This window comes from Oryctolagus cuniculus, chromosome 14 (assembly GCF_964237555.1).
Source record: "Oryctolagus cuniculus chromosome 14, mOryCun1.1, whole genome shotgun sequence".
NCBI lineage: Eukaryota > Metazoa > Chordata > Mammalia > Lagomorpha > Leporidae > Oryctolagus > Oryctolagus cuniculus.
This window is the reverse complement of record NC_091445.1, coordinates 61,291,613-61,312,709: the sequence shown is the minus strand read 5'-3', so window position 1 is coordinate 61,312,709 and position 21,097 is coordinate 61,291,613. Positions and strand designations below refer to the sequence as shown.

At 36.7% G+C, this 21,097-nt stretch overlaps 1 protein-coding gene across 11 annotated transcripts in view; it reads right to left on the bottom strand.

The window, feature by feature from the left end:
• The window catches only part of SPEF2 (sperm flagellar 2), a 210,962-nt gene that overhangs the window by 136,371 nt on the left and 53,494 nt on the right, over nt 1–21,097 (bottom strand). For all 11 annotated transcript variants that reach the window (XM_051853818.2, XM_051853824.2, XM_008262116.4 and 8 more), the window contains one exon: nt 15,926–16,094. In XM_051853818.2, coding sequence (XP_051709778.2) covers nt 15,926–16,094 — 169 coding nt within the window. The remainder of the gene's footprint in view (nt 1–15,925; nt 16,095–21,097) is intronic.

Sequence of the window (21,097 nt, the reverse complement as noted above, 5' to 3'; positions counted from 1 at the left end):
AAGAAACAGCACTGTCCCCATAAGTGATGGTGGCTGCTGAAAGCTGAGTTCTTGGTGCAGAGGTGAAAGCAGCTACAACCCGAGCTGTTCGTGTTCCACAGTGCTGGTGGCAGTGGCAGTGGCAGTCTTTTTGGAAGTCCTTGCTGAGATGGTTCTGGTCATTTTTCTGAGAAGCTGAACCTTAAGCCTAGTTCTCAAATCCATCTATTGATTCTCTGAACTACTGAACATACTTTCACTAAGTTTTTCCTGCTTACTGAGCAAGTCAACTTCTGTTGCTTGCAATTAAAAACTGATGGACTCACTGTCATTAACATTCTCATACACTCATATACGTTCTCATACTCTCATATACATTCTCATACACTCATATACATCCTCACATACTCAAGCTTCAAAGCTGTAATGAGGATTAAGAATAATAACTTGAATAAAGGGTTTTATTGAAAGATTTAAAATTATAAAACCCCCAATGATCTCCCAAATTAACAACAAAAGCACTATTGTTATTCCCCACCCAAAACCCAGTAGGGTGATATAACAAATTATTCTACAGTTAACGTGAAATTAGAGATATAATGGATTGAAATATCCACTCAAGAAGGAAAGCAATATGGTGGTTGCCTTGTCAGATATTAAAGGAACTATTAAGTGTATAGTACAAGAAGTAATAAGCTGCAGGAGCAGAATATTCAGTGCACAAAAATATAAGTTCTACATAAAGATCTAGTTATATAATAAGTCTCCAAAAAGGTTACAGAAAATTCACACTATGAAATAAGCATGCAGATATTTCAATTTTTACACCAAAATGATCTAATATTTTAGTTCCATTTTTCATGAACTTTTTGAAGTACCCTCATACATTAGAATTTAGCATGTAATAAGGTTTATATTTCACGCTAACAGAAATAATACATTGTTGTACAAATGGTATTTGAACAACTACTTATATATATTAAAAATATAAACTTAGGCATCCTATTCTTTTCATGAAAACTGATTCCAGAAGAATGAAAGATATAAACAAGAAATCATAAAGGCATCAAATTTTGGCATAAAGGCATCAAATATTTATGTATTTCAGGGAGTTTTTTTTAAAGAAACGTAACACCAAAGCTGAAAGCTGCAAAAGAAAAGGTTGACAAATTTGATTATATAAAAAAATCTGATTTCTTTCTTAGAGGAAGGTGCGTGTCTTTGTTCAACTGTATGTATATGATTTAGCTCATTTCCTAATCATTTTCTGTACAGTACTTCTTTCCAAAATTTTTTTGCCCAAATTGGCTTATTAATAAGAATGGCATATTTTCATGTTAGTACCATGATTGAATAGATGATGAATAGTTTATAAATACTTCCACACTATAATTAAGGAATAGACTTCATAGACAGATGAGACTTCATACTACGTTTTTAACCCTTAATCTTTAACCATTGACTGACTAATGCTACAAAATGGTTCATTAAGACAGATTCATTATACATAAGGAACTATTTTTCTAAATACTCTGAGATAAGAAAAATTTGAATTAATCTTTAAGATTGTTTTATCCTGTTTCAGTAATCCTGACAATATTTCTATAATTATGCTATGTCATGTATACATAATTACAAGCCTGTACTCTTTGTTTTATCAGTATTCTTTCAATATCCAAAACCTGTCAAAAATGCTTGCTTATAATATAAGTTGTCAAATTTGACAAGTATTATGGATGGCTTTTCTAATTTGGTTCTACAGTTTCTGATATAGCAAAACTGGAAATAGGGAAAAACTTTTTGGTTGAAAGTGCCCAAAGTATTCTAAAGCTTTTATTTAAAATAAGTGGAATTTATTAGTACATAAAGATATAAAGTTTCTGATATTACAAAATTGGAAATAGGAAAATACTTTTTGGTTGAAAGTGCCAAAGTATTCTTAAGTTTTTCTTTAAAATCAGTGACATTTATTAGTATATAAAATAATTAGATTTGACTGCTCCTTCTATACAAACTACTCTTTATTTTTTAAAAAATATTATGTTTTGGTTTGTTTTTGGTTTTCCTTGTAGTTCTATACATTATACTTATCTCCATTGTTCAAAGTTAGCTAGATACTGAATAGATTTACATAATGACTGGTTGCATTTTTATTGATTACTTGAACTGTTTATACTTTTAACAAATTAAGACAAATGATAATTATGCAATGTGGCAGAATAATTCATTAATGAAATAAAAAACAGAAACACTATAAATTATGTAATTTTATAATAAAAAGACTGTTTGTATGTCACTTAATGGCAGGGATACAGTTTGAGACATGCTTTGTTAGGTGATTTTGCTATTGTACAAATGTCACCGACTGCGCTTTACACACATTAACTAAACAAACCAAATGTTATTAGGTAATAAAATCTTATGGGACCACTGTCATAAATCTGTCTGTGTGGATCAGATTGCTGTTCTGTGGTACATGATTGTAATTCTAAGGCCAAGGTGAAGTGAAAATTGCTAATGTTAGAATGATTTAGAACTTTCTAAAGGAAATGACTAAAGGACTAAGTCAGAGGGCTTGGTTTCCCACAATGGTCCTCTAGTTGCTTGCTTTGCATTTTTGTCAGTTCTCTCATCTTTGAAGAATGAACTGTCATCTACCTCACAAGACTGTGGTAGCATCCACATTTCTGCCCAATGGAAGAACCCACAGGCAGCTGCTTCCTCACTAAGGGATCAGAATACAGCCTTCTCCCATCACTATGCTGTCGAATGTGACCAAACACAATGGAATAGAACATGGACTGTGAAGAAAACAGAATGTTGAGGTTAGCAAAGAACTGAAGCCTGATGGGTGGTGACAGATAAAGGATTTTTGGAACACACTGGGTAGAACCACCTTAGAAAAGCAGCTGGTGACATTTTTAGCACAAGTCAAGAATAAAGGCTAAGTCACAATAAAATCTCAAAGTGGATGGAAGAATATGATGAGTGAACATAGATCAGGAGAACTAGAAAAAGATAATTAAACTAGGATGAAGTTAACAACCATGAGCTAAAGAGATTTCAAAGAAGAGGCATACATTTTTACAAGATCCCTACACTACAGGTTTGTTCTGTGTTTAGGTATGATTAAATTAATTATATAGTAAAATGTGCTGCTTCTTTTCTCCTTTAAGTATTATTATAAATAGTCATCTGGCTATTATGGTCTAAAGTTCCCCCTGCTCAGATAAGGCAATACTAGGTAAACATCACTTTGTTTTTTCTGTGTAGATGTGCTCCATATGATTAGCACTTAATTTATGTAAACTGTTAGGCACATATAGAAGATCATCAAGATCTGTTTATTTTAATATTAATATTTTTATTGTGCCTGTTAAATATTATTAGTATGCAGTTTTTAAAGATGTTAAGTGCAATGTTCAGATCTACACCTAGGAGTTCTAGTTTTCCTTGGGAAAGGAAACACAGATCAAAAATTTCCAACGGCGAATGAACAGCCTCCACTTTTGGTCAAGTCATAACCTGTTCAATTTACTAATTTTACTAACTGACCTCTGATCTTTCCAGAACCTGAATTTTGAGTTCCTTGGCATATGGTATCTTCCATTCTTGCCATCTTCACAGATTATTACATGGACCTACCACACTGCTATTCAGCTTGGATCCAACATACTCACATACCTCCTCATCTGCTGTTGCAGAATTCTAATGGTTACCTAATCTATGATTCTGGTTACTTCCAGAATCATACCTTTTTGTATTCCTGTGGCTTGATGTGTCTGTTAATATTCTTGGTCTTCTTTAAATGGAGTATGGCTAAATGCCACTAAGGGCATTTATAAATAGCTTGGACATTTATAAATGTGCTTGGGAACATACGTATGTGAATGTGGTCTGAGGTGCATGGTTCAAGGGCAAGCCAAAAATCTTCCATGTAGGGAGAAGTTCAATTCTCAGCTCCAGCTCCTGACCTCAGCTTCCTGACAATGCAGATTCTGAGTCGGTGGTGATGGCTTAAGTAATTGGGTTCTTGCCACCCATGTGGGGGACCTGGATTGGGTTCCTGGATCTTACCTTCAGCCGCAGCCATTGTGAGCCTCTCAGGAATAAACCAGAGGATGAGAGATTGGTGTGTTTGTGTGTCTGTGCCTGTATATATCTGCCTTTATTACATCTCAAAGAGGAGAGCAATGTGGTGTCCTTGGATAAACAGAATCTGGGCCTTGGGAGAGATTCATCAGTCCTTAAAATCTCTAGCACAATATCCAACAAACAAAAAACTTTGAGGTATTCCAGTTATTCTTAGTAGTGGCATTCAAATATGGCGTTATAGAGTGGTTGTGCTAGCCTTGAAAGTAAATAATCTAGTGGTTGTCTTCACAGAGAACTAGAAGTTACCACATTTGCATGGCCTGACATGCCCCAGATATTCTCAGTTTGGTAGGTGTTAAACACGCCATGATTCAGCTACTGATGCCTTTAGAAAGAGAAAGAGAGAGAGAGCGCGCGAGAGCGAGCTTGATCTTTATTTGCTGATTCATTCTCCAAATGAACTTAACAGGTGGAGCAGAGCTAGGCCAATGCCAGGAGCCAGGAACTCCACCCTGGTCTGCCACATTACTGGCAGGAACCTAGAGGTACTTGGGCTATCATATACTGCCTCCTAGGCGAATCGACAGGAAACTGAGTCAGAAGCAGAAGCTCCAATAGGAATGAGGGCAATCCAGAGGGCAGCTTAACTGGATATTGCTACAATGCCTGCCCTTGAAATGTAACCTTTTTTTTTTTTTTTTTTGACAGGCAGAGTGGACAGTGAGAGAGAGAGACAGAGAGAAAGGTCTTCCTTTTCCATTGGTTCACCCTCCAATGGCTGCCGCAGCCGGCGCGCTGTGGCTGGTGTACCGCGCTGATCCAATGGCAGGAGCCAGGTGCTTATCCTGGTCTTCCATGGGGTGCAGGGCCAAAGTACTTGGGCCATCCTCCACTACACTCCCTGGCCACAGGCAGAGAGCTGGCCTGGAAGAGGGGCAACCGGGAAAGAATCTGGCGCCCTGACCGGGACTAGAACCCGGTGTGCCGGTGCCGCAAGGCGGAGGATTAGCCTAGTGAGCCCCGGCGTCGGCTGAAATGCAACCTTTTAAATCCTATTTTGTAACAATAGCCAAAGGATTTAGGGGAAAAGACTCCAACAAGCTGCTTTCAAGAAGCTCCACTGGTAGTAATTCTACAAAATGTGGCTCTGCCCCTAGAGTATAGCTAATGCACCTAGCGCCTCCATCGCAGGACATTCTAGTTGCCTTCATTTTGCAGCAATTATAGCTGGCTTTCTCGACAGAAAGTGAGGAAGCAGTGAGAGTCTGTGATACCAGAAGTATAGTGAAGGCCTGTAGTAGGGGCCACAAGAGTCATTACAGCTATTGCCATTCCTCAAATTCTAATGCACATTAATAGTTACGTTCGTCATTAGGAGCCTTTCCTTAGTGACTCAAGACTTCCAAGCCATCCTCTTTGCCTAACTTGTCCATTTTTATTGGTCTAAACCCATAAAAACACTGCTTGACCTACCTGCCTTCTCTTGGAACATACACACCACAATATTGCGTCTTCTAAGACAGTGGCTTTCCACTTTGACCAGGACCCCCCCATAAGATGTGCATTCTACACTGTGACCTGATATTCATGTAAAAGTATAAGTAAAACAAGAAAAATGCTGTAGGAAACACTTTTACTAACTGTGATGTGTTTTATTCCCTAGCATACTGCATTTGATTGCATTTATTTTGTGCTGTATCCATCATTGTTCAGGAAATAACTATACTGGTTTTGACCCATAAATTAAGTTCATAATTTGGTCTTAACCAACTGTTTGAAAAGCAAAGGACACTTTATTAGGTAAGATACCAAGAACCCTCAGTTTTTATCTCATGTCTATAATTGCCATATTGATTCATCTCTTAGATATTTGCAAATATGGAGAATAATTCTAACAAGTCTGCAATCCATGTTATAGAATAGATATTAATTTAGCAAATATGTTTTTATTTATTTTATTTTACATCTTAAAAGGCTATTTATATTTTTATTCTTTCTCATGGTACTTTAAAAAAGTTGCATTATTTAAAAAATGCTTTAATTTTCTGATGGCACTGCTTTAAAGCTGTTCTAAATACTTTATTAATATCCATTTACTATTATAAAAGCATATTTTAAAAAAATACATTTCTTGATGTAACTTCTCAAGTTGTTTATCATTAATTAGAAGGTCCAACTCTCACATTTCTAGGTTTTATTTCTGTTATTAGATCTTAGTCATAGGTTACTTATAATGCTTTAGAGAATAGTTTTATATACTATTACTGCTATTTAATATTTTCATATTGTAAATCTCTAAAAATTCATTATGTAAGGTCAATTATTATTTAAAAGACAATAGAAATTCAGGCTTAATGGAAAATAGACCAGCTTAATTTTTACCCAACGAAAAAGTATTTGTAAGTGGGAGATGAGGTAATCTATTAACTCAAGCCTAAACACTGGAGGCAGCAAATGACATCTTAACCAGGAACAACCAAATCACCCATTCATAATATTCTAATTCACTGGATAAATGACACATTCCCCTCTTGAATACATTTAGACATAACCGAGATGGACTCTTCAGATGACTCTTGGGACACCCAAATGCTTCAGAACTTAGTTTGTTCTACATGCTTGTCATTAAATGTATTCATGGAGAAAATACAGAGGACAGGAGGTCACAGTTCATAGGTTTAGGTCATTTTGGAATTAATATCTTCAGATCAACTGTATATCATCCCTTCCAAGGTGCCCCCTATAACTTTTCATTCTTATCCACATTTAACAACCTTTTATACAATAAGTTTTCTCTCATCCACACTAGACCATGAACACTGGGAAGGAAGGATTTCTATCTCAGTCAACTTCATATCCTCATATTTAGAACAATGCTGACACAGTGGAAACTTAATAAATACTTATTGATTGAATAAATGAATCCATCCTTCAATAGTATCAGCTCAATAAATGTGGACAGAATAAATAAGTGAATATAAAGACTTTACAATTTATAATATTGATTAAGGGAAAAGTTAACTTAGGTACCCAAATCAAATGGACACAGCCCACGCTCAAAACTAGGAACAAGATCAGAAAGCATCTTCTCATAGAGAGAATAAAGTAAGAATATATATATCATGCACAAAATTAGCAAATGCAGGAAGCATCTCAATAAGTTATAGCCTAGAGTGATTCTGAGATCCTCTCTGTTAAAGTGCACCTTGTTATATCAGCAAAAAGCTGCTCATTAAAATTTAATAAATGAAAAACAATTTATAAATATGAGACTCCTTAAACTGGGCCATGGACTTAGAGAGAAGGAAGAAAGATTTCCAATATGTAAAAGTTAAGGTAAGCACTTTATTTCTGATGTTTTATCTCAGAGATAAGATGGGTGACATCTTCATTTTTAACATAGTATTACTCCTAAGTCACCAAAAACAAATAGGTACCATCACTCGGGGGAAAACTTCATTAGGAGTAGTGACTGCAGTTACATCACTGACAACTGCATGGTTGTAAATATTTTTCTGGAGTGAGTTCTTGTTTGGGTAGAGGAGACCTGCCATCCTTGGGCACAACTAGAAGTGGATCAGAGAGAGTCAGGGATTCAAATAGCTTGAAATCTGCCAGAAAACCAGGCAGGAAAGGAGTCAGGTCTAAAACAGTCAAGAGCTTGGAGGTCTGGAAAGTCACCTCCTGGGATGAAACCAGGGTCCTGGACAGGGACAAGATAACCTCTCTGAGCAGGTAGGTCTTTCCTAGCAGACGGTGTTTGTGGCCTGGGTCTCATCTTCCCAGCTAGGTATTTGCCTTGAGTCTCCCAGACTAGTTTAACCCAAAGTGTACCACACAACTGGCCAATAACAGAAATAAACCGCAGACATTCCAACTCTGTTTGGGGCAGCTGCCAAGGGCCTCCTCACTTTGCTGCCATGTCTTTGAATCCTGTTCTGTTCCAGTTCTGCTTAGCTTCTAACCTGCTGGCTTCATTTTCACTTTCTGCTGGCTTCATTTTCATTTTCTAGTCTGGTTCCAACTCAATCTCAGTTTTGATCATTGGCATGCTCAAAGGACTTGGCATGCTTCTGTCTCCACTTCTTCCTGTTTCTGGCCACTTCAGAGAAACTATCTTGATCCTTTGGTCCCAGTTCTAAGAATTTCACCCCTGACATGACATCTCCTGGCTGGATATGCCTTGGTCTCCTACCAGAAGGAATAAATTTATTATAGAAGCACACCTACAGCTGTGGTAACATGCAAAGTCTAGTGGCTATATTCCAGTTACTGTGCTTGGGAAATCTGGCATTCAGAAAAAAGCCATACTCCACACAGAGGTAATAAGGTAATTTTGCAGCTTTCAGAACCTCTGTTCTTTGTCATCTCTTCCAAGGCCTTCTTTCCTCCAAACCCCGAGGAAATCTGGAAGGAGTTTAATCTAGATTTTAAAATTTATGACAACTACTCAGGATTCTCAGAAGTAGAAAGGGAGATTATGTATCTAGCCAAGCGGGGAGTCCAATTCACATAATCCATATTCTGGTAGGCCCCTAGGGTTTCTTGGACATTGGATGGGACCTGCGTAATAGCTAGGTTCCTATGGAGAAGAATGATGCTACCATGTACTTCCCTGGACAAGCAGGCACATAGGAGTGGGTGGTCAGCCAATGGGCAACTAGACTCTGACTTCTCATCCAGGAGCTGTCATAGAATGGGCTGTGTGTTAGGGCCCAGTTTCAAAGTTCTCAGAAATATTTTAAGAGATGAATTGACTCTGTTTAGTGAGCCTGGCAGCCTTTCTAAGGCACTTGACCTCTAGTAGGTCAGAGTATGATTAACTACCTGGCTATACCTTCCTTTCAGTTTGGGCTTCCATACCAGAGCTGGGAGGCAGGGCAGGGGCATCCACCTCTCCCTGAAATTGGCAGGGTGGGTGCACCTTCAGACAGAAGGTCATATACATATTGCAGAGAAATGAAACACAGCCTGTGGCAATAAGGGGAAGGCAGAAGTTAACTCTATTTTACTGGCATCTGAAACCCATGCTGAGGTGAAGAGTGTCTTGATTATAAGCAGAATTGTGGGTAGCCAATGCCTTGCCTATTAATCAATCCCACAAGTATTTCTGTCATCAATGAATCTAAAGAACTGGTCCTTATTCAACAGCAGCTTTCACTCTGATCCCTTCTGTCCCAGCAGTAGCTTTCCTCAGTTTGCCCTCATTTAGTAGTATGGAAACAGCAATATTTAACTACAGCCCATCACAAAAGAAGTCCCAGGGAAAGAAGACTCCATTCATGCTATGTTGGCTTTCAGAGTGAAATTTAAATTGATCAATTACTTAGGATGTGACAAAGATTACTGTTCACAAATGAGAGAGCATGGAAACTCATAGTATGCATTTCAGTAACTGTACCTTGTAACATATGCAGAAGTTCAGAAAGCTCAGCACTTGTGAGAGTGGCAAGTTTCTCCCTCTGAAACTCTGAACTGAAAATCACTGACATATCAGGCGGTCAGGAACACCCTGCTGACTGCAAGTCTAACTACCAAGGGCACTAAGACAAAGCCACTGGGAGAGACCCTCTCTCCTGAAAATGTAGTGAGGTTGAAATCCAGTAACAAAATTAGATGCAAACAGTGAGTAGGGGATTCAGTTGTTTAGACTGATTCCAGAAATGCTCAAAACCACACCTTTACAAGATCAGTGGAAGAGTAGCTTAGTCACGACAGACAGACAAGTTCCTATTCCTGGTTCCACCTGTGCCCTGGCAAACTATTATGGCCCTTCAATGTTTGGTACATTGAATGAGGTACACTGAGAATTACAGCAGCTCAATGCATTTCAAAGCATAATTGTCAGGTCAAAACAAAACAAAAGACTCAAGGCTACTGCAAGTCTGTGAAGCCCCAGTTGCCCTTGGGATAGCATCACCCTGAGTTCATATCATTTCTCTCCCTTGGCTGGAGCTTCCAAGCAGTTCTGGTGGTGGTGAATGGCCAAATAAAAACATCAAACTTCACTCTTCAATTTATTTTTTTAAAGATTTATTTTATAATTGACTAAACTATGATCTACTCATCAGGAAAGTGGTGGTTCATCTCGAGATCACGTCTATACTAATTTTTATGGTCTTGCTGTCCAAAGAAATTTTCTAGAAACTTCTACATCTGAATTTCTCTCTCTACTGCTACTGCCCATCAAGTACTAGTCAGAGAGCCAAACTTGACTGTGATTTCAGATGTCACAAACTATGTAGACATTATGACTTATCTATGTTGCAACTGTAAAGTTGACATAGGATATTTCCAACTGGACTACCAACTTCCATCACAATGACTACTAGCAGCTTCTCTACTGTCTCTATTTCACTGTAAAGTTGATAGCTCAAAGGGAGTGTAAATTACCTCCAAAAAACTTAAAGGTATTACTGAGCAATGTATCAAAGACTACCATAGGTCCATTGGCCAACAAGCCCTGGGCACCGGACAGAAGCAACAGGGTGGGAATCTTTCTGATGGGAGAGTTTTGCTCCTCAGACTAACACATTTATCTCATACCAAAATTTAGACTTTCTTGGATACATTCAAAATTCTCTAGATTGTCATTACGTTCTTACTCTACCTATCTGCTATGACACAGCTTTAGAGTTTAGTCTTAGAGCCTTCTCTAAAATGCTTGGTGGGAAATCCAAGAAACTGACTGAAGAAAAAGTGGACTTGATGCAAAGAAATTGAGTCCATAGTTCCCAAAGTAGGTAAAGGACAAACCAGAAAAATCAGTGTAGGAAGCCCAGAAAAATCTTAACCATCCTCTATCTTTTCTGGACCCAAACAGGAGGGAGCTAGGAAGAAGCTCTCTATAGTCTACATGTTAATAGTAAAGAGAAAAAGAAGAATACTGGGAACTCACTCTAATTTATTCATGCCATTCATCTGGGACTCTTCTCTTGGGCTCTGATCTTCTTACTTCCCATTCTACTTCACTTCTATCTGAATGTCAAAATCTTTGGCTTCATAAATCACTTTTCAGTTCTGGTATAATCCCTTGGATATGATACCTAAGTCAACTATTCCTACCACGGTTTTATAATTAACTTAGATTGTCTGATTTTGTTGATTTGAAGCAAAATATCTTTCCAATGACCCAAGTGCCCCTTCCTTCTTGTTTAGTCAAAAAACAATTCTCTGACCTCTGCCTTTATCCAAAAACATTGGAAAATAGACTTAATTCCTGGTGACCATGGGCCTACAGTAACTATAGCTTCCTTTAAAACTAAGATATTGATATTCTGTTCTATAAGTTTTAATCGTTATGTTTGATTATCAGTATTCTGGAGCACACCTGTGACCCTACAAGGACACAATGAGGCCTGATCTCAAAAAGTCAGCCAAAGAAACTTAACATTATCAAAGAAATTTACAAGTTTAGAGGTAAAACTCTCAACACATGAAAAGGAGAAATTGCAGCTATGAAATACATAATCTTAAAAATCAAACTAAGATGATATTGGGAATATTTCTCTCATTGCCAAACTTCTTTCCCAGCTCCTTTTAATTTTAGAGAATAATCATAATTCTTGTTGGCTATCTTGGGAAATATTTGTACGATAGCAGGTGCTCATGTGTTCAACAGGAGTGATAATGTGGTGCATCAAGTACAACAGCATGCAGAATTTTTGTGGTAGCATAACCCCACAGACATCTAAACTCCTATCGTGTGAGCAACTACTTACTCTGCCTACTTAAAAATCAGTTGTACTCAGATATATCTGAGAAGAAAAGACATAAACATCAAATCTTTCAGGCCCTTCGGTACTTCACAATGAAATTCTCTACATTTATATTGAAAATTGATAATTAAAATTGAATCAGTGTTGTAGTTTACCAAGAGAATCATCTTTATTGTCAAAAATAAGGCATTAAGACTTCTTTCTGAGCAAGGGAAGAAAAGAAGTCATGAAATAAGTAATTTCATTTGAAATTAAAGGTTTCTACATGCTTAGTAAGTTTCTATTTTAAACATTTTTTAAGCATACTGAATAACCATGTAAGTTATAAGGTTCCAGGCAGCTTGGCCCAGCCCTGACTGTTGTGGTCATTTGGGGAGTGAGCCAGCAGGTGGAGGATATCTCTTTCTGTATCTCTCCCTCTCTTTATAACTCTGCCTTTCAAATAAATAGGCTTTTAAAAAATAATAAATCATGAAGGTTAGGCTGGTTCCTGGTCAAGGAACAAAGCAAAAGCAAAGTTGCTGAAAACAGTCTACTGTCAACAAAAAAGACAGAAGTTGGAGAGTAGGAACAAGATGCTATATAGAGTTTTTGGGTAAAATAAATCAGATGAAACTTAGGAAGAAAGCCATCTTCACGGTTCATTTAGTTCCACATTCCTGTCCTTCAGTTGGAAAAAAGATCTGGTGATAATATATGCCTTTGTACAAGCAAATTTCAGAGTGGGTATTTTCACATCATGTGCTTTGGTGACAGTTATATGAAGGTTAAACTATGATATATACAAGTATATTTTAAAGTCCAGTTAGTGGAAAATCATAAGCTAAAATGCTGTTGATAAAAATGTATGCTATAACAAATGCTGTAACTTAATTGATCATGAACATAAACAATCATTTTTCATGAAAAACAACAACAGTAGCAATTAAAAATCCTGATTAATTTAAAACAACATGAATGTTATTCTGGAAATGAAAAATTCTTCTTTCAAATTACAGCAATTTCAACTACAACTTGGTTGGGAACATTAACACTAGGACTCTGCAAATAGCTAAGTGCTTTGTGGCAGAGAGATTGCTCAGGAAAACTTGAGTCTACATGAAATGATAGCCATAAGCTAATTTTAGTTTACAAGTAAAATAATTTGATTTGCAAGGGATTGGCTCCAAACTCCTCTTATCCCATGAATATCACAATTTGCATATACCCAATTCCCTCACATAAAAAATTTGGAGTATTTGCATGTAACCTATGTACCTCCTTACACATACTTTAAAATACCTCTAAATTATTTATAATGCCTAATACAATATTATCAATGCATAATGGCTGCTATATAGTCTTCATTAGGGAATCAAAAGAAAATAAATTCTGTACATGTTTAGTACAAATGTATTTTTTCTCAGGCATTCCCAGTCCACTACTGTTGATTCTGCTGATAAGGAACCTATGGTTATAGAGGGCAGACTCTAACTCTTAAATTCATTCCGTAACTAACTGTTTATAAGAAGCTATGTAAAACTAAATTCAATGGACTTTAAGTCATTTGCCAGGAAGACCCATGAAAGTATCTACATTAGGGAGAGTCTGAGTTTCAACAAGGGGAGTCAACTGTGTAACTAAGAATCTCTATTGCTATAGCAGGGCTGTACTGTCAGTTGCTCTAGGAAGCTGGGTCCCCTGGCTTAGCGACTCCCTAAAATCCACTTGGTTTTAAGAGATCTTTCCTACTCTTTACTAAGTAACTCCTTGTTTCATTCCTGCAGCTGTTGCCTGGGAATCCAATGGAGTCTGGCTATTCCATGATTCTATTCCTGCCTCCTTCTTAGAAAACAGCAATATTTCTAGTTGCATCATTTTTGGATTAGCCCCCCCTTACATGTAGTCATATAAAAAATAAGGTATGATAATTTAGAAAATAACATTAATCAGAATGAAATTTTTGGCAGCTATATTTGACACACAGATAAGAGAGTATGTTTTATGACAGTTTCTAGGTACACTATTTAAAAAATTTTAAACCTGGTAGTTTACTTAGAGAATGGTCTCTGAAAAGTATTGGCTCAAAATTAGAGGCATCAGTTCTTTAAGGAAGGTAGATATGGACGTCAATAAAGTATGCTAAAAATATAAACTTCACAAAGATTGATTTCATGGTTGTGCATTTACCTGAAGCATCCAAAAAATCCTAAGCAAACTCAAAATTAGCAAATGTTGACAACTGCTTCTTTCAGCTAAACCAGGATGTGTATCTTTCCATCTCTTGTGATAGAATATTCAAGCCAGATAATATGTATTTTTATAAGTTAAAACCTTTACTTTTTATTAGTATTTAGGAATATTTAGGACAAGTTTTTGAAGTGACAAAACCTAAAAATAGGGAGTGATAATAGAGTAATTTACAGTATAACCTAAAACCTATGGCATATTTTTATTATGTAGTCAAAGTAACAGAGCATGTAAAACACCCATCAGAAATCCTAAGGTGATTTTCATTTCTAGAAAAACAGTCAGCCAAGCCTGTTCACAAAATAAACTGCACTTCCTGAGGTTCACAAACTCCTAACGAAAAGTTTGTAATTTTCTGCAAAAGAAACACACTGGCTGCTTCAGGAAGTGGGTTAGACAAGCATGTTCCTGTGGTAACAGTTTCCCAAACATGAGTTAGAAAGACACATTTTTGCTAAACTGTAGCCTCCTAGGTCTCCTGATCTATGAGCAACAAGAATAAAGTAGCTTGACTGAAAAATTATTTAGAAGCAAATATCCCATGAACTAGCAAAATCTGTCAAATAAAGTCACTTTTAACTTACAATGGAAAGAAACCCCTAAACACAGTCTGATACTATCAAAACATTGTTATATGGCACTAATACTTTAGGCAGTAACACTAGATCTAGAGTATCCTACAACCATATAAAACATTCACATATGTCCCATAGGGCTCTTGTCAGTCCCTAATACATAAAAATTCCCTTAGTGATACAAATGCATATTCATTTGATTAAAATATGGTAAATTTAGTTTCTCATAATTTTATTCTTCTTTTTTTTTACCACAAACATATCTCTCAATATTTATATGAGTGCTATTTTATAGTTTTCTTGGTTTGTTGTTACTCACTCATTTTTATTCATTCATCCTTGCCACAAATCTTTATTGAGTATCCATTAAATATCAGCAAATGATTGAATCAAAACTGCTTTGCTTTATTTTTTTTTCTGGTTGTGCTTAATACCCATCTGGAAATCATTTAGTAATATTTTTAATAATAAAAAGCCCCATTCTTCATTTCATGGCTATTGATCTACTTAGAACTTCTATCCAAGAGCTAAGATTTTTCACATCTTTAATTCTAAGGGTTACATAGAATGGGGTGGTGATAGCTGGGTGGTTAAGAAGGAATTTAATGCATATTACTTTCATCTAACATGTAATGTATTCGAGTGTTTAACAAATACCATTTTATACATGTCACATAACAACAAAACGAGGTCAGTATACTGTTCTGTAAATTGGGAAGTTGAGTCTCTTGGCACTCAAGGGATTGGTCATCTAAGGTCATATTGTTATTAGCTGGCATTGCCAATAAAAGTTCTGCCTAATTTCAAAGTGTTTTTTTTTGACAGCTCTTAAAAGCACAGTTGACATCTGATACTTATTTTTCAGTATTTTCATACAATAGTTTGAATTTATACTACTTATAAAGCCCAGAACTCCTCTTCTCCCATTTTACCTGCAAAAACAATATGCTATGTAGATCAATTACCACCAAAACACCCTTTAACAATGGCTTTTGAGGCAAACATAGATAGCTCATTCAAAGAAAAATGCAAATGAATAAATTTATAAATTTTCAAAATTTTTAAAAATTCTGAAAGCTATCTTCCCAGACAATGCATTATGCTTGATATTTTTTCCAGAACACCCTTCTAATATTACTGGGAAGAACAGATAATAAGTTATGAATAGTTTAGGAATCTAAAAGTAGTACTATAAATATAAATTAAACCAAGCAAAAATGCAAACATAAAATGTCTATTTTTTGGAGACAAATAAGATGAAAGCACAAAATTCATGTTAAAGAATTTATTATGTTGCATTCCAGCTAATTATTTCACATTAGCATGTACCTTGTAGTCGTCGTAGTCATTGCTATCTAGCAAATCCCTTTTTTCCAGTTCTATAAGTTGTTCTTCAGTGGGTTTAGCAGCTATCTGCTTAATGGAGGCTTGCTCATATATGGGTTTTCCATTAAAAAATAGCTCCTTCCAATCATGCATCATCTTATGTGGAATCAGACTGTGGCAAAAAGAGGATGATAGAGATGTATCAAAGGGTAGTCAAATATATACTTTAAACTTTAGTCTTTTACTATATTTATGTAAATTCTCTTTCATTAGACTTAAATAAGCAACAATTTTAATGACTATCTTGTGTGCAATGATAATACCAACACACATTAGGTGTTTCTGTTAAAAATTCTTTACAAATTTGTAAACCCCCTGTGATCTTGAAAGAGCCTTAACAATTATTCAGTCTTTCCATTTTGCATTGGAGGACACTGGTATTATGGCATTTAAATGAGTTCCTAAGCTTGAACAGCCTTTTGATAGCAGAGCTGGGAATTAAAAACTTAAGATTTCTGATTGTGCTCATTATTTTAAGGTACATCGTTCTGTTATGCCACAATCAGTAAGAAAAATTTGATGTTTCAGTGGCATGAAGTAATAAGCATTTGTTCAAATCTACTAGGTTCCAGTCATTTTCCTAGCCATTAGGGACTTAATAGCAAATGAAATCCCTATCCTCAAACAGAAGACCCTGCGAAAGGGGGTCAAAAATAATTGCACAAATAAATAAGAGTTCTGAATGAAAATCAGACAAGGGGAAAATATAGCTGTATGACTTGACTTAACTTGTGGGTTCAAAGAGCTCTTTGAAGAAGTGACTGAGGCCTAAATAATGCCCAGAAGATAACTGGGACATCGTGACCAGGAAAATTTTCCAAGATGAACAAAATGTGCAAAAGAAAAGAACCTGACATAATTCAGATGCATTTCTCTAAAAATAGTTGGACTAGAACTTGAATCACAACTTAATAAGTAGTATTTCATTCAGGTACATGATTCAAAAGGCACTATGCCAAATGAAAAATGCCAGCCACCAAAGGAAAATATCATGTGATTCCAGTTGTGTGAAGTGTGCAGAACAGGTCAATCTATGGAGCCATGAAGCAGAACAGGAATTATGGAGTGCTGGAGAGGTGGGAATGCACATACTGAGCTCACACCTAACAACCTTTCCTGACTGAAGAGCTGCGTAGTCTGGGGTCCTGAAGAACTCACTGTCCTCATGCTCAGCTATCGTCTGCCTTTTCTTTCATTTTCTGTTACTTTTCAGGACTTTGAAGTCCTCAGAGTTACCTGTATTCCTCCTTTTCAACTTTTAATACTCTCAATGATTCTACTATGATGTTTTGCAGAAGTTCTACAGTTCATGATTACAATCCATTAAAGTAGTCAGCATCTTTTGAAAAGGTTAGAAGCAAGAAAAAAAAAAAAACCCTTAACTATCTGACCTTTGATGTAAAATTATTTTCCTATTTAAGGATATAAGGATAAAACCAGACAATGTGACAGAAGTGGAATACTTTCTAAATAGCAGCTTTAGTCGTAAAGAATAATAGTTTCCCTGGTCTTGGCCAAGCTTCTCCTTTTCCTCAGAATCCTGACCTTGTTACTGTCCACCCGATCCATTATGTTCCTGAATAGGAAACCGCCTGCTACGGCTCCTGAGGTGCCGAATGCCTTCCTTTCTTGCTAACTGAAATTCTTAAGATTTATGCATACAGTTGTGCTAGCTATTCCATTTTCTCCGGTGATCTAAATTCCGTCAGCTCACCTCACATCAGCCTGGTCTGGTAATGCAATTCCTTACTCAAGATGGAACTAGTAAGGAAGAAACAGTCATGGTTTACTTGTACATCTTTACTTTTCTAGTTTAGAGCAGATTTTGTTCACTTTAAATAACTTGAACAGGAAACTCAAGCGAGGTGGTCTTTAGATCAACAATCTCTATGTGTCAGTTATGGTTCTTGTATGTTGTATGATTGCTATTTAAACATACAAGTAGGAGCTGGTACTGTGGTGTAGAAGGTTAAGCAGTGCTGGCATCCCATATGGGTGGTGTTCAGAGTCCCAGTTGCTCCACTTTCATTACAGCTCCCTGCTAATGTACCCGGGAAAGCAACGAAAGATGGCTCAAGTCTTTGGGCCCCTGAATCCACGTGGGAGACCTGTAGGAAGCTCTGGACTCCTGGCTTCAGGCTGGCCCAGCCCTGGTCATCGCCAGCCATTTGGGGAATGAACCAGCAGATGAACGATCTCTTCCCCGCCCCCTCCTTCTCTTTGTATTTCTGACTTTCAAATAAAATTTTTAAAATGCAAGTGTTTTAAGTTTTTAAAGCCTTTATTTTGAGATAATTATAAGCAATTATACAAGAGTACTTCAAAAAGTATAAAAATTAAATTAGAAGATAAATTTACTTTGATGCAAAAAATTGAAATTTATATATACAAAGCATTTTCACAAACTGTATGGAAGGTGTCCATTATGAAAAAGTTATACTTGAGTTTCAAAATAGTGTTTTTGTTTATCTTGTACTGTCACCTTGCCACATTCACTTGTCAGTTCTAGGTGATTTCCTGGCATTTTCTAGACAATCATGCCATCTGAAAAATAGGTAAATGGTTATTTCTTCATGTCTGCATAGCTTTTATTTCCTTTTCATGCCTTGTTGCACTCGCTACAACTTTTAGGATTATGTTGAATAAGAACAAAGGATAGGGCCGGCGCCGCGGCTCACTAGGCTAATCCTCCGCCTTGTGGCGCCGGCACACCAGGTTCTAGTCCCAGTCAGGGTGCCAGATTCTGTCCCGGTTGCCCCTCTTCCAGGCCAGCTCTCTGCTGTGGCCAGGGAGTGCAGTGGAGGATGGCCCAAGTGCTTGGGCCCTGCACCCCATGGGAGACCAGGATAAGTACCTGGCTCCTGCCATCGGATCAGCGTGGTGCGCCGGCCGCAGCGGCCATTGGAGGGTGAACCAATGGTAAAGGAAGACCTTTCTCTCTGTCTCTCTCTCTCACTGTCCACTCTGCCTGTCAAAAAAAAAAAAAAAAAAAAAAAAAAAAAAAAAAAAAAAAAAACAAACCAAACAAACCAAAGGATATGAACATCCTTTCGTATTCCCAATCTTCAGTGAAATGTACAAAGCCCATCACTTTTATGTATAATGTGAATTGTCAGGTACTTTTTGTGAGGTTGAGACCGTTTCTCTTTTATTTTGATAGTCCAAAGTATTTTCATTATGAGTGAATATTGAATTCTGCCAAGAGCTTTTTTCCACATTCATGCATTTTATCATGTGATTTACTCTTCAACCTGTTAATATGGAGGACTGAACTGACTGACTTTGAACATGGAACCAGCATGCATCCCTGCAGTGCACTCTATTTGATCTTGATATATAATTGCTTGTATGTCCTTGAATTCTAATTGCTAATATTTCATTAATTATTTTTAAAGAACCAGCTCATTGTTTCCATGGGTTTTATTGTTTGTCTTTTAGGCTCCATTTCATTTACTCCTGCTCTTATTTCCTTTCTTCCTTCTTTGCTTTGGATGTATTTTTCTCTTCTTGATTCATGAACTTGGATTTGAATGTCTTGCATGGCTGATTTGAAATTTTTTCTCTTCTTTTATTCATGTATTTGGTGATATACATTTCTGACAGCAGTGTTTTTAGCTATGTCTCACAAACTTTGTATTTTAACTTTCACTCAGTTGAGTGTATTTTTTTTTTTTTTTACCTTGAGGTGTCCTCTTTGACTCAAGGATTTACAAGTAAGCTCCTGAATTTCTTAGCATTCATTGACTTTCCTGTTATTTTTCTGTTATTGATTCCTGCTTTGATTTCATTGTGGTCAAAGAATACACTCTCTGATTTGAATATTTTAAATTTGTTGACTTTTGTTCTATGGTCTAGGATATATATTGTCTGTCTTGACACATGCTCCATGGAAGTTTGAAAAGAATCTGCACTCTCTGATGATGGGTGTAGTGTTCTGTATTTATCAGAAATAATTGGTCGATAATTATTATTTATTTGTTTTCTATATCCTTGCTGACTTTCTGTCTAGTTCTACCAATTGTTGCAGTCTCAGATTATGACTGAGGAGGTTTCCTTTCATCTTTCAATTGTATAAATATCTTTTTCTTCATGGAAAATCAGTCTGCTTTATTTACCTTTTCTGTATCTTTTATTTTGTATATTTTCCCCCTTTTGATCATCTTATTTTCAAATTTTTCTATAATCCTTTCATTTGTAACCCTTTTATAACTTAGCTTCCTCATAATTTTATTCTTATAATTTATGAACTGTTGAATTCATATTAATTGGAAAAGTAGTTTTAAACATTTATTCTTTCATTACTTTCACTTTTCAAGGTTAATTGTATTCTTTTTCTTCCATCTTGTACCTTATTAGTTTATCTTCAGAATGCCCTCATCACGTTATTTCATTTAATAGATTCTTATATGGCATAGGGCACAGGGCAGCAGGGTGAGCACACAGAAGAATCCCTACTCATGTTCAGGGTGATGGGAAGATTTCCCTCTTCTATCTGTCCCCAGCCTTATCTGGTTTTCATTCTTTCCATTGTGACTTCTCAAGATCTCAACCTGGGTAACTTGAGAGGTGTGTAAATTTAACTGGATGATCTTGTTCTTGTCCTTGTGGAATGATTTTCACTGAGATCGACCATGGGGTCACCCCCTTCAGCTTTCCTCAGAGGACATCAGAAATGGGTCTGTGAAGCCCATGCTCCACCTGCTTGATTGAGTTTGCTGAGGAAATTCTCCACCAGACCCTCTACTCAGCAGACATCAGGTGAGAACACCCTAGGAAACTATTCTGAGTGCAGGTTACATGCTGAAAAGAACTACAATGGAAAAGGGAAATCATGTTACAGATTATGTTTCACTTTTTACTTTCTCCACTAAGAATCTCAGATCATCTCTGTGAGTGAGATCCCAATGGAAAGAACGGGCCATCAAGGAAGGAGGTACCTTTCTCTGAAGGGAGGAGAGAACTTCCACTTTGACTATGGCCTTGTCTAAATAAGATTGGAGTTTGTGAACTCAAGAGGCTTCCATAGCCTTGGCAGCTCATGACAAGAGCCCTGGGTGATTACTAATGTCATAAACAAGAGTGTCAATTGTTAAATCAACAACAGGAGTCACTGTG